Source organism: Scyliorhinus torazame, chromosome 7 (genome assembly GCF_047496885.1).
Source record: "Scyliorhinus torazame isolate Kashiwa2021f chromosome 7, sScyTor2.1, whole genome shotgun sequence".
Classification (NCBI taxonomy): domain Eukaryota; kingdom Metazoa; phylum Chordata; class Chondrichthyes; order Carcharhiniformes; family Scyliorhinidae; genus Scyliorhinus; species Scyliorhinus torazame.
Window position 1 is genome coordinate 161,714,777 of NC_092713.1, and position 14,640 is coordinate 161,729,416.

At 42.4% G+C, this 14,640-nt stretch overlaps 1 protein-coding gene across 1 annotated transcript in view; it reads left to right on the forward strand.

Annotated features, from left to right (window-relative positions):
• LOC140426653 (xenotropic and polytropic retrovirus receptor 1 homolog) overlaps nt 1-14,640 on the forward strand; it is a 507,289-nt gene that overhangs the window by 384,842 nt on the left and 107,807 nt on the right. The window contains exons 9-10 of the mRNA XM_072511735.1: nt 1,086-1,265; nt 13,416-13,581. Of these exons, the coding sequence (XP_072367836.1) occupies nt 1,086-1,265; nt 13,416-13,581 (346 nt within the window). The remainder of the gene's footprint in view (nt 1-1,085; nt 1,266-13,415; nt 13,582-14,640) is intronic.

The window sequence follows — 14,640 nt, forward strand, 5'->3', positions numbered from 1 at the left end:
TGGAACTATGACTCCTGTTGCCATGGCAGAGTGATTCAATGCAAGTGGAATTCCTTCTAGGTTTTGACCACCTCTTTGTAGAGTGTAAATGACTCTTGGAAGAAAATTAAAGCAGCAGATTAAAAAACAGGCTAGGGGAAAATTAGATGACCTTGAGAAATCACTCTTGAACTAATTATCCTCTTGGTTTGGAAATACAGGTTGAGTGGGTGCGAAATAATCCAATATCATTACCGACTTCGACCATAACAAGAATCTATTTTCTCAGAAAACCTGAGAGTAAGAAGGCACTTTGAAGCTCAAATTCCTTCATAAGATGTATATGATCAAAAAATCAAAAGCATGTCCTGATCATAAACATAGAGCAACATAATCAAGGAAGCACTTATTTTGGGTTATTGAGTAACAGATTTCCTATTGTCAGATTTCCTTTCCAAATTTGTAATTTTGGAAAATGTTTGTGCTATGTGTAAATTCGCTTATAAAAAGACTGTTGAAAAAAAAATGAAATAAATCGCTTATTGTCACAAGTAGGCTTCAAATGAAGTTACTGTGAAAAGCCCCTAGTTGCCACATTCCGCCGCCTGTTCGGGGAAGCTGGTACGGGAATTGAACCCGCGCTGCTGGCCTGCCTTGTTCTGCTTTAAAAGCCAGCTATTTAGCCCTGTGCTAAACCAGCCCCTGTTAGCCCCACCAGTGGTTTTCCAACTATTAAATAATGCAACCCTGTGCTAATAAAGCAAACACCTGGGAGTTGCAAGGAAGAGAAAAGTTCATACATTCATCTTTTCTCATCCAAGCTAAAATCTATGTATACTTGTCCTGGATGCTGTGTTAAACTTGGATCATTGCATCATACGTATCTGGTAAAAGTTCCATTTAAGACTATTTTCTTTTAATGAAGGCTATTTAGTCCTTTCCGCACACAGCCCAACTAGCATCTATTCCAAATGCACAATGGGATAATAGTGGATTAAATGTTAATTGTATCATATTTTCAAATGCATAAGGGAGGGGAATTAGCTTATTGATATACAAATGTGTTTGTCTGTATAAGATAGATAAAATTATTTATCCTTTTACAGATTGCTGGTTTTCTAGGTGTCCTCTGGGGTTTGAGTCTGTTCATCAGTTTGTATGGGTCATACAACGTAATTCCAATGCAGGTCAACCCCCTCATACTTTATGGGTTCATGTTCCTGTTTCTGATCAATCCCACAAAAACCTGCTACTACAAGTCTAGGTTCTGGCTGTTAAAGCTCCTGGTAAGTAAGGAGGGTTTTTTTCCCCTGCAGTTATTCATACTTTTATCTGGATTTATATATTGTTATAGTGGAAATGAAGTACTAGATTGCCTCTGCAGCTTGGCCACTTTTAGAAACCAGATAACCTATTCAAAACCATGATGCTATTGGTGATCTTGGTAAAAGTTGGATTGTTGTTTGCCTTAAGCTAAACATGGTTTGAAAATTGGTCAACCTGAAAGAGTTATTTAACAATATGGTATATATGTGCATAAATCATTGAAGGTGGCAGGACCGGTTGAGAGAATAGTTCATAAACTATAAGGTATTCTGGGCTTTATTAATAGGGACATAGAGTGCAAGAGCAAGGAGGTTATGTTGAATTTGTATCAATCACTAGTTTGGTCTCAGGTAGAGTATTACAGTGGAGGTGATAGAGGAAAAATTCACAGGAATGGTTTCAGGGATGAGGAACCAGCTATGAAGATAGATTGGAGAAGTTAGGTTTGTTTTCCTACGTGAAAAGAAGGCTGAGAGGAGATTTGAAAGATGGATTTAAAACTATGAGGGTTCCAGACAGAGTAGAGAGGGAGAATAAGCAAAATATTGCAGATGTTGGAATCTGAAACAAAAACAGAGAATGCTGGAAAAACTCTGCAGGTTTGGCAGCATCTGTAAGGAGAGAAAACTAGAGTTAACATTTCGAGTCCGTTTGGCTCGTCAATGAGAACTAAAGAGAGGGAGAATGTGTTAGATATTAAACTTTAACTCTGAGAGATTACAACAAGATGCAACAACTTGAATAAGAACAAAAGACAGCCTGGGGTAGGAGGGAGGGTTTTTGCATTGAGACAGTAAATGTTTGGGATATTTTTTTAAAAGGGATTTAAGGTGGAGGAGGAAGGTCACAGTCTAAAGTTGTTAAACTGTGATGCAGTGTGCCTAATCGGAATATGAGATGTTGCTCCTCCATCTTGTGTTGGGCTTCATTGGAGCATTGAAGCAGGCCAAGGACGGACATGTGGGCATGAGAGCAAGGTGCTGACTTAAAATGGCAAGCAACAGGAAGGTTGGGGTCATGCTTGTGGACTGAGCGAAAATGTCCTATGAAGTGGTCACCCAGTCTGCGTTTAGTCTCTCCGATGCAGAAGCGGCCACATTGGGAGCAATGAATACAACAGAGCTAAGTGGAGGAAGTGCAAATGAAAAGCTGCTTAGCCTGAAAGGAGTGTTTGGGACTTTGAATGGTGAGGACGGAGGAGGTAAAGGGGTAGGTGCCATACCTTCTGTGGTTGGAGAGTTATGTGGATATCAGAATACAGTGAGAACAGCATTCTGAGGTTGCACGCCCAGAGATACCTGTAATCCTGGGTGATTCAAAACATGAGGGATGGAACTTGAATTGGTATATCCGTGGGATGAGTCAGAGATGGAAAGTCACTGAGGAAGGAAATATGGCAATGGAAGCGAGAAACAACTCATCAAATATCAAGAGGGAAATGGAAATTAATGAAGGTGAACGTATTAAAAGAGACAAACGTAAATTCTGTTGGAGAGAAAAGCAGTACCTTTTCAAGAAAGACATTCCTGAAAGAGAAATGTCAGTGAATTAAGTTACAGAATGCTGGAAAACCTGAGCAGCCTGGCAGCATCTGTAGGAAGAGGTTAACGTTGAGAGCCCTTTGGCTCTTCATCAGAACAAAAGAATGTGTTAGATACTTAACTAGCTGTGAGAGATTGCAACAAGATGTAGCAACTTTAAAGAACAAAAGGCAAAAGTCCTGGTGTGGGAGTGGGGGTCAGAGAGAAACTGTTCCTGCTTGAGAGAGGATCGAGAACAAGCGGGCACAGATTTAAAGGAAAAGAAGCAAAAATGATATTAGGAGAAATGTTTTGATGCAAGTGGTTAAGATCTGGAATACAACTGTCTAAGAGTGTGGTAGAGGCAGGTCACTTGAAGCATTCAGAAGGGAATTAGACTGTTATCTGTAAAGGGAAAATGCGCAGGTGTTAAGAACCCCACTGATGTTACATGCGAGGGTATCCCAAAACCCAGAAGGGTAACTTGGAACACCGGTTCTTTATGGTGTATATTTTCAATTTGGTAGACTGTGAGAAGAACATGTGAACCAGGGAGGAATAATCCAGTCATTTTGAGATCATTAGAAAAAATATTTATTAACTTAAAAGAAAAACACACAACAAAAAGGACTATAATACAGTACAACAGTATGCTTAACTATACTGGCTGTACACAGACAGTATTGCATGAAGTTACCCCTTTGTTCCCTGCTACCTACATTTCCTGAACTCTTGACATGCCCCTTGGTAGACAAAACGTCCTTTTGCTCAATCATTTTGATTTGTTCTTGTGTGACTTCCAAAGGTGGAACTTCTACATGCTTACTGTACTGATCATCATTAGGATGCATGCAGTATTGATGCTCTACTCTTTTAAATTAGCAATATTATTTCACTGCCACTTTTCACCTTGTCTGGGCACATATAAATACACTGGATTGAAAAGCTGGTGGAGTCTGCACAATCATTAGATTATCCCCACATCCCAAATTTTTGGCACTATTCTTTATTATTGAGTAATCCAAGTGAAGGACTTAAGTGTCGTAGCGCCAGGTGAAAGGGAGAAAAATGGTAGATAAAAATAATGCAGAAAATAGTGCACAGGAGTTTACATTCTTCAGCATTAATCAGCCAAAGATCCCTGCAGAACCCTCAACATTGAGGGCAAGTGGATAATTGTATATGCCGATTTGTTCTGATATTGAAAAGTGTTTGGCGTTGTCCTAATCTTTGCCGACCTCAACCGAGACAAAGTACTGTTTTTCTTGTTCAGAGAATCTAGTCAATGTCAAGTGTTGTGTGTAGGCGATGGGATTTCCATCCAGCCCCAAACACAACCAAACCAAGCTCAGCAAATGGGTCAGATGTTGGAAATTAGCAGAAGTGAAGCAATCATAGAATTTACAGTGCAGAAGGAGGCCATTCAGCCCATCCCAGCTCTTGGAAAGAGCACCCTATTTAAGCCCACGCCGACACCATAACCCAGTAACCCCCCCCTAACCTTTTGGACACTGAGGGGCAATTTAGCATGGCCAATTCACCTAACCTTCACATCTTTGGACTGTGGGAGGAAATCGGAGCACCCGGAGGAAACGCACGCAGACACGGAGAATGTGCAAACTCCACACAGATAGTCACCTGAGGCTGGAATTGAACCCGGGACCCTGGAGTTGTGAGGCAGCAGTGCTAACCACTGTGCCACCATGCTGCCCAGAATTCATGTTGTTTGTACTATTTGTGCAAGATTAGGCTGTTTCTAGGTTCAGTTGCAATGGAATTGTAGGGAATTAGCATTGTGTGGAACAATAGCACCCACTAATTTGGAGAACAAAAAACCAAGCCAGTGATCACTGTAAAAACTGTTGTACATAATTATCAGATGTGCCTCTATTTAGTTCAGTGGAAAATTGTAATGCTACTTTTATTTTGCTTCCGCAATAATGGTCCAGCAGCTGTCAAGTGCTTAAAAGGAAAATCATTGCAAGGACAGTTAATGGCAATACTGAGTTAATTTTTATAAACCAAAAGTGATTTGAAATGAAAATATCTTGTTATTATGCTGCAGCGTGTCCTATGGAGCCGAATCACATAAGGAAATATCAGGACAAATGGCCAAAAGCTTGTTCAATAAGATAAATTTTAAAGAGTGTCTTAAAGGAGGAAGGAGATGTACAGAGACGGAGAAGTGTATGGAATGAACTCCAAACCGTAGAGCTTTGGTAGCTGAAGGCACAACTGCCGGTGTTAGATCGTTTAAAATCGGGAATGCTCAAGTGGCCAGAATTGGATGGCACAGATATCTGAGAGGGTTGTGGGTCCAGAGAGGATTACAGAGATAGAGGAGGGGAGACCAGAAAACAAAGATAAGAATTTTAAATCAAGTGTTTATCTGGAACCCAGTCAGATCAGCGAGTACTAGGAATGTAGAACTTGGTACAAGTTAGGACACAGACAGCATAGTTTTGGATGAGCTTAAGTTTATAGTGATTGAATGTGGGAGGTTGGCCTGGAGTGTTTTGGAGTAGACAAGTCTAGAGATAATGAATGCATGAATGAGGGTTTCAACAGCAGATGAGCTGTGGCAAGGTAGAGTCCAGCAATGTTACTGGAGTTACTTGAAATGAACTAAGGTGTAACTGCAGCTGGATATAACCATTGTTTCACAGGCACATTAGGTCAATTAAGTAATCACCGTAATGAGACACACCAGGGCTTTGCTCATACCATGGGTTTTTTTGGGGTAGTGTTGTTATGTGTAATTGACATCAAAGGGTGAGGCTGGGTTTATGCAGCCCTGGGGAAATTTTCAATATTGTAAGTGCAAAATTGTTCCATCCAATGCATGTTATGAATATAAAAAAGACTATTTGCAATCATAATTTCTTATTTAATTTTCATAACTTATTAGAGATATCAAAATTTAATAGAGTTAGAATTGCCTGAGGTGGTGTGCATTCAAAATGAATGCAGGCCAAGGTCCCCCACAGCATATACTGCACCCTAAGGAAATAAAACAGGAGCTTCAGGCATGGAGGCATGGGGAATTATCTTTTTGTGTGTGTGTTTTGGGGGGAGTCCGTTTGGAATGAGGTTGGTAAATGTTCCAGCCTTTAACATAATTCTCAGTATTGATTCCCCCACCTTCCACTCATCATATTTTCCTACTTGGTGTTTACTCTTTCCTTCATGCTTTCCCCTCTGTTCATTTCTTTTTTTCTCTCCTTTTATTCCCTTTGTTTATCTCTTATGTTCTTATGCTCTTGCCTTTACCTGGCCCAATTCACTCTCCCAATCCTTTCTCTCTCTACCCTTCTTTTACTCCCATTCTCACTCTCTTCCTCTCACCCATTCTATTACCTGCTCATCTGTTCCACCTTGTACCCCTCTTCTCTCCTTTCTTTCCTCTTGCCTCTCTTATTTTTCCCTTCCCACCCCGTTTCCCAATTCCTACCTCCCTATAATTAACACCAGTGTCCCTCCACTCAGAAGAACCAGCCAGCTCAGTGCAGATAATTAAAATAATAATCTTTATTATTATCACAAGTAGGCTTACATTAACACTGCAATGAAGTTACTGTGAAAAGCCATATTCCGGCGCCTGTTCGGGTACACTGACGGAGAATTCAGAATGTCCAATTCACCTAACAACATGTCTTTCGGGACTTGTTGGAGGAAACTCACGCAGATATAAGGATAATGTGCAGACTCTGCACAGACAGTGATCCAAGCAGGACCCTGGCACTGTGAAGCAATAGGGCTAACCAGATTACTATCCAGTGACTCCTGATGCCCTCCATTGCTGATTGTCTGACTGACATTTCTAGTCCAAGTTCACGCCTGAGAGTGATGTCACGAGCATGAAGTACCTGTACTGCTGACAGTGATGACCTGCCCTTATGCCTGAGTGATTACACGAGCTCATGACGTTGGTCTTTATCCTCACGAGCAGTAACGTGCCTTCCCTGTTACCATATCTGTCTCTTCAACCACTACTCTAAACTACAAGTTGTTAATAGTTTATATAAGACCATAAGACATAGGAACAGAATTCGGCCGCTCGGCCCATCGAGTCTGCTTCGTCATTCAATCATGACTGATATTTTTCTCATCCCCCTTCACCTGCCTTCTCCCCATAACCCCTGATCCCCTTATTAATCTGTCCTACGGGATACTTCATGTGACCACTTATCTGCTACCATTCCAGTCAAACAGATTTCATTCCTGTTTAGCTCAGGGCTAAATCGCTGGCTTTGAAAGCAGACCAAGGCAGGCCAGCAGCACGGTTCAATTCCCGTAACAGCCTTCCCGAACAGGCGCCGGAATGTGGCGACTAGGGGCTTTTCACAGTAACTTCATTTGAAGCCTACTTGTGACAATAAGCGATTTTCATTTCATCTTCAGTATTTTGTAACAAAGAAATGAAAGTGTTCAATGGAAATAAAAATATTTTTTTTAACTCCCAGATTTTTTTGCTCACTTGAATGTCCAGGAGATAAATCTTTAATCTCTGGAGACTCCAGTCAATCGGGTAGGATAAGTGACCCACACATTAACCCTGACCTTAATTCCCAAAGTTTGGGTTGTAAGCCTGAGAAATTGCATTACTTTTATCAGTCCACTGTGTGATCATCCATTTTGATCAGGATCTGTAAGTGTCAATAATATGCAATACATTTACAGAAGATTGTTCTTGGAGATTCTGTGGTGAAGAGGGATGTACTGAGGGGGAATAAAAGCAATTGAGTGCTTTTTGTAATTAGTTTTCTGAAAGGCCACTGTAGCAGCTGGCTGAAAGCAGAATTTCTAATAGAGTGTAATATGCACATTTACAAACAATGGCAGATGATTGACAGGCCAGTAATTGCATGAATTGAATGCACTGTACCTTGCTAAAAGAATACAAATTCTACAAAGGCCGATGAGCATTTCTATGTGTTTCAGTAATATATTTAGCCAGTGAATTACGAAGGAGAGGAACAAACATCTAAACAATTGAGCTATCCTTGTAATGTTGAAGTGATGTTATTTTTCCACTGAAGTAGTGGTTTCTGAATAGCAGTTCCAAAGAGCCATCATTTTGCTTTAATCTCCTAGTTTTTGTCACCTCCTCTACTGAAGACTTGCCAATAGGATATAATTCCACCATCTGCTGGATAGCCCAAGGAGCTATAGTTCATGGAATTAATTTGACATTGGGGTCAGCTCTGATACGAACACCCAATGTGCATGCACACATACTGGCAGCAAAGAGGAGGTAGTCACTCCCTGCTCCCCACAAACGCCTGTGCCATGTCCTCACATTTTGTGTAAAAATGAAGTAGCTAACATTCATACAGTAATGCACTTGGATCAGCTAATGAGTTATCACAGTGGCCAGGTATATCTGCCACCTCCCTGTCACAATTGGTGGTATTCAGTTAAAACATTCCAGTCCAAGCTCTGCATTTTATTCGAGCGTGACACACAATTCTAGTAACACCATATTGTGCAACAGGAACAGAGAGTGTATGCCATTGTGTGATGTTTTGTATTTTCAGCTTTGCTGCATTACCAGCACCTTGCACTTTCAGGTGGAACCGTACCCTAATAAGTGAGTGCATTTTAGAAGTGCAGTCGTATAAGAACGTGAGGGGGAGACAGGATAACAAAGCAAATGTAGAATGGAAGGACTTTGATTTACTGTAGCTGTCTTTTTTCCTGTAAGCATTTTGAGAGGCTAGAATCATTGAAAGGATGCTTTAGAAACCATAACCGGGAATTTCCGGTCCTTCTGGTGATGGGCATCGTAGCGGACGGGGCCCAGAAAATTTGGAGAGAGGGCAAAAATCCGTTGACTTTGGACGGGAATCAGCAGGTCCAGAGCATCTCATCCCATGTCTTTTAACATCTTCGACTATTAGAAAATATATGGAGACGGGATATCTTCATGTTTTGTCAAAGATATATTTTACTTTGAATATACATGCCTGCACTTAAAATATATTTAAGCAATTAGAACCACTGGAGTATTAGGTGTCAGACATGGCTCACTGGTAGCACACATTAATTTTGGCTGACACTCCAGTGTAGTACTAAGGGAGCATTATACTGTCAGAAGTGCCACCTTTCGGATAAGATGTCAGATTGTGGCCCAATCTACCTTGCAGTTGTATGCAAGGCCCCCATAGCACTATTCAAAGAAGAGCAGCAGAGTCCTCCCTGGTGCCTTGGCCAATATTTAACCTTCAATTAAATCGATCATTTATCTCATTACTGTATGTGGGATTTTACTCAGCACAGATTCGCTGTTGTGTTTCTCTACTACTATATCTCGAAAACAATCATTAGCAGCAGTACTTTGGAATATCTTGAGTTATGAAAAGTACAACCTTTCTAAGTAGAGTTTTATAACATCAATCACTTCCAATATAATATGTCAGCTGAGTTGCTGGAGTGTTTGTTGATATAAGGATCCTTTACCCCACAATGCTGAGTTGGAGCATAAACCTACTTCACTTTGACCTTTATTAGAATAGGCAAAAGATCAGGAAGTGATCACGAAACTCGGTTAGTGATGTTCCTTCCCGTTGCTCACCAAGGAATATGATTGTCTAATCTGTCATGCAAGATCCGTATAATCTACCTTTTCGTGACGTTTTACAGTTGTAAGTCACAGTTGGAAAGAACCTGGTATAAGGATGGATTTTTAAAAATATTTTGATGGGATATTGTGCTATTTTGTAAAGAAATCTGTACAATTAAAGTGGGGAAAGGTTAATGAAGACTCCCTGTCCAGGAGAATTGAGATATGAAAAGGAATAGAGGTGCTAAATTCATGCATTTGTAATGAAGCTGGAGTCAAGTAAATTTATAAGTAAAATTTAAAAATTAGTGTTCGGAGATAGATTGGGATATTTTTTTCAGCTGTTAAATTTTAAAGGGGATTAAAAGTCTTTTACAGCTTTCAAAGGTTCCATAAGTACACCAGGGAAAGTTACTAAATTTTATTTGACCGAAGGGGGAGCAAGTAGAAAAAAGATGGAAGATTTTTATGTGTTGGAAAAGTTAACTTCAAAGAGGTGCTGAGGACACTGGAATCAATGATGAAAGGGGAAAAGAATACTTAGAAAAGATGTTGAGCAGAGTTGTGTTGGCTGTGTGTGGGGAAGTCATCCTGGAAACAGCACTGTGCTGGGAGAAGGTGTAAAGTCGGAAGTAGCCAACTAGAAAAGCCTTGGGTTTCAGAAAGCTGTCTTGTTTCTGAAGTATCCTTGGATTTCCAAAGCAGAGTGAATGTAAGTGAGAAGTCGTGTAGTATACCTGTACTAAAGTGACAGCAGTTGGGCTTTGGCTTAACAGAACCCATGGGCGGGATTCTCCGAAATGGAGGCAGAGTGTTCGCGCTGTCGTGAACGCCGTTCGTGAATCCCGACCGATTCAGGGCCCGACAATGGGCTAGGAGCGGCACCGTGTCATTTACGCGCGCCAGGCCTTGCGCCGCGTAAAGGCTGCGCCGCGTAAAGGCGGCGCCGCATAATGCCGCCACCCGCGCATGCGTGGTTGCCGTCCTCTCCGAGTCTTCTTGCGGGGCTGCGGAAGAAAGGAGGTCCTCCTTCAGAGAGGACAGCCCGACGATCAGTGGGCACCGATCGCGGGCCACACCCCATTTCAGGCCCCCCCCCACCCCCCCCGGTGCAGGATCCCCCTCTTCTCCCCCCCCTCCCCCCCAGCGTTCCCACGCTGTTCCCGCCGGCAGCGACCAGGTGTGGACGGCACCGGGGGGAACCCGCCGTTTTGGGCTGGCCGCCCAGCCCATCCGGGCCTGAGAATAGCAGGGGTGCCGGAGACTCGCCATTTTGGGTGTCTCGGGCGATTCTCCGGCCTGCGCCGCGCGGAACTTGACGGGTCCGTTCTCGCTGCTTGGGAGAAACGCGGGAGGGCATCGGACCGGTGTCACGGGAAAATTTGGCGACCCAGGCGATTCTCCCAACCGGCGCGGGAGTGGAGAATCGCGCCCCATGTTTCCATTGGTTAGTAAAACTATACTTGATTCAACAGAGCTTACAGCCAAATCCGTGCCACTGATTCAACCACAGAGGAGGATCTGGTCAGGGAGGTATAAAGTGATGCTTTCACTGATGTGACATCAGTTCCGTTCTTAAAATGGTGTGTTTTTGTATGAAATGTTAAGTTGTCTGTTTTTAGAATTCTGAAGCTTTAAGTTGAAAATCATTTACTTAAATAGATTTTAGCTTTTCAAGCTGAATCACAAACCAGCTACAATTACCAGAAAGACATTTAAGAAGCAGTGTGTTCTCCACACCACCATGACCTCATCTAATGAGTTGCTGAACCATATAACAAAAAAGAACTCTACTTTGTTCTGTGGTCAGTGCTGAGTTACCAGCTCTCAGCTGAGACTGCAGTAGAGAGTTTCAGGTTCAGAAGGTGACCAGGTTCCCCTTTGCTGATTTGCTTGAAAGTAGAGGACAGGAATCCTATTTCGACAATAGGTATCAAACATCATGCAAGAATAATGGGCACTGGGACAAAGTTAAATACGGTAACGGGCGCCTGTGGAACAGTGTCTTATCAATGTGTCAATGACTTCAGCAGCTGAGAGTGAATATAGTTTTTAATACAAATTAATATTAACTTGCTCCTGGGACAGGGTGGCACGGTAGTGCAGTGGTTAGCACTGCTGCCTCATGGCGCTGAGGACCCTGGTTTGATCCTGGCCCTGGTCCATAGCCTTGTGGAACATAGAAAAAATAGGACCAGGAGGAGGCCATTCGGCCCTTTAAGCCCACACCGCCATTCATTATGATTATGGCAGATCATCCAACTCAATCGCCTAATCCAACTTTCCGCCATATCCTTTGATCCCCTTCGCCCTAAGTGCTATATCTAACTGCTTCTTGAAACCATACAACGTTTTGGACTCAACTACTTCCTCAAGTAACGAATTCCATAAGCTCACCACTCTCCAGGTGAAGACATTTCTCTTCATCTCTGTCCTAAATGGTCTTCCCCGTGTCCTCAGATTGTGACCCCTGGTTCTGGACACACCCACCATCGGGAATATCCTTCCTGCATCAACCCTGCCCCCTCCTGTTAAAAGTTTATGGGTTTCTAGGAGACCCCCTTATTCTTCTCAACTTCAGCGAATACAATCCTAACCGATTCAATTTCTCCTCGTACGTCAATACTGCCATCCCAGAAATAAGTCTGGTAAACATTCGCTGCGCTCCCTCTATAGCTAGAACATTGTTTCTCTGATAAGGAGACCAAAGCTTTATACAATATTCCAGATGTTGCCTCACCAAGGCCTTGTATAATTGCAGCAAGACATCCCTGGTCCTGGACTCGAATCCTCTCGCAATGAAAGCCGGCATACCATTTGCCTTCTTTACCGCCTGCTGCACCTGCATGCTTACCTTCAGTGACTGGTGTACGAGGACACCCAGGTCTCGTTGCTCATTCCCCTCTCCTATTTTATGACCATTCAGATAATAGTCTGCCTCCTTGTTTTTGTTACCAAAGTGGATAACCTCACATTTATCCAAATTATACTGCATCTGCCATTCATGGATGTTTGCACATTCTCCCCAAGTTCGCATGGATCTCACACACACAACCCAAAGATGTGCAGGATAGGTTGATTGGCCATGCTAAATTGCCCTTTAATTGGAAAAATAGAATTGGGTACTTTAATTTTTTTTTAAAAACCTGCTCCTGGGACAATGCAATTCTTCAAAGTGGACTCCGAGCTCTTGCGCAGCGTACCTGCAGATTGAATCATCATCCATTTTATTCCACTTAAACCTACCTAAACCTCAGCTTCAAAGTAGCATTTTCCTATATTGTGGCAGTTCAGTTTCATTCATCAGTCATCTATGTATGGGTAATTTGCTAATTTCAAGTAGAAAATACCCGATGCAGCAGAGGGAAGAAACCTGGTAGGACTGAATTTGAATCCAGGCCCCAGGTCTGAAAGGATACTGTTCCCCAGCACAGTATCAGTTTGTGTTCCATGAGTGAACTGAACCATTCCACCAGTAACTTGTTGAAAAGTGATATGGGGGAGTTTGCTATATAGCTACGCAATCACAAACCTTATTCATTGCCTGTGAACTAGGCATCAATCTGCTGATTTAAAAAAAGGAAACTATGGTGTATGCTTGTAACTTGCTGAGTAGCAAGTCCAATTGACTTTCCATCATTTGAAACTCTTGTTATTTACAAAATGTTGGCAGTCTCTGATATTCCTATCTTTGAAAACTCTACTCTGTAGTACGAATGTTCCCAGAATGTTCTTAATTTCAGAGAAATAAAACTTCACTGCTACTTCATAGGTAACAGTCTCACCTATTTATTTGCTTGTCTTTGCTGCCCTTTCTACTGGCGTGTTTTATTTCATAATTTTATTGGTACTGCACATAAAGTGACTGTGATTACTTGACAGTCATGGGATGTCCCCAGGCCCAACAAGTGGCAGCACAGTAGCCAAGGGAGTACTATGTGAAGGGGTTGTATGATGACGGGAAAGGGGAGCGAGGCTATACGTATAGATTGTTGCTGATTAATGTTTGTTTTCTGTTCTTTTCATAGTTCAGAGTCTTCACAGCTCCATTCCACAAAGTAGAGTTTGCAGATTTCTGGCTGGCCGACCAATTGAACAGCCTAGCTACGATCCTGATGGACCTAGAGTACATGATCTGCTTTTATAGCTTTCAACTGAACTGGGGCTTGAGTGATGGACTGCTCGATACTCCAGGTAATATATTGCACTAATTAGTCACTTTGAGGCTCCAAATCAGTGTGGTTTCTGCCTTATATTGTCTACATCTAAAACAAATAGTAGCTGCTAGAAGCTGACGGTCCAAGGTTGCAATTAGGGCTTTCATTTTTAACAATCTTTTTGAGACATCTCTAAAATCCTGGCAAGAGCGTATCTGGAGTGCTGTGTTCAATTCTGCACTTCATAAAGGATATAGTGGCCTTGGGGGGAGTGAGAGCACACTCTTCAGAATCCGACTTTGGGTTAAAGGATTAAATTTTACGGGCAAGTGTATAAATATGTTGTATTCCCTTGTGTTTGAAAGTTTGAAGGGTGATGCGACTGAGGTGTATAAAATGAGAAGGACTCAGTGGCATAGAAGCAGAGAAACTATTCCGGGGGGGGGGGGAAATCTAGAATAAAGGGCCATAGTCTTAAAATTGGAGCTAGACCATTCAGAATTGAAGTCAGGAGATACCTAAAGAGTAATAGGATTATAGAATTGTCTCCCTCAAAAGTCTGTGGGTGTGGGTCAATTAAAATTTTCAAGATTAAGATCAACAGAATTATTATTAGGTAAAGGTATTGAGAGATACGAAGCAATGGAACCAAACTGAAGGGCAGTTAAAATCTAATTAACAGAACCAGAAAAGATCAACAAAACCTTCAAGGCCTTCTACCAAGGGCTGTACACCTCAGAGCCCCCAATGGGGGAGTCCGGGATGAAACGGTTCCTTGATGGACTGGACATTCCAGTCGTGGAGGAGGGCAGAAAATGGGGCTTGGAAGCACCACTAGCACTGGGAGCGATCATGGACAGCATTAGCTCCATGAAGGCGACGGGTTCCCGGCGGACTTCTACAAAACATTTGCGACAGCACTGGCCCCGCACCTGCGGGAGATGTTCACAGACTCGCTAGCGAGGGGCACACTGCCGCCCACGCTAGCACAGGCCTCAACCTCGCTGATACCTAAGAAAGACAAAGACCCAACGGAATGTGGGTCATACAGACTCATCTCACTGCTGAATGCAGACGCCAAAATACTTGCCAAAAT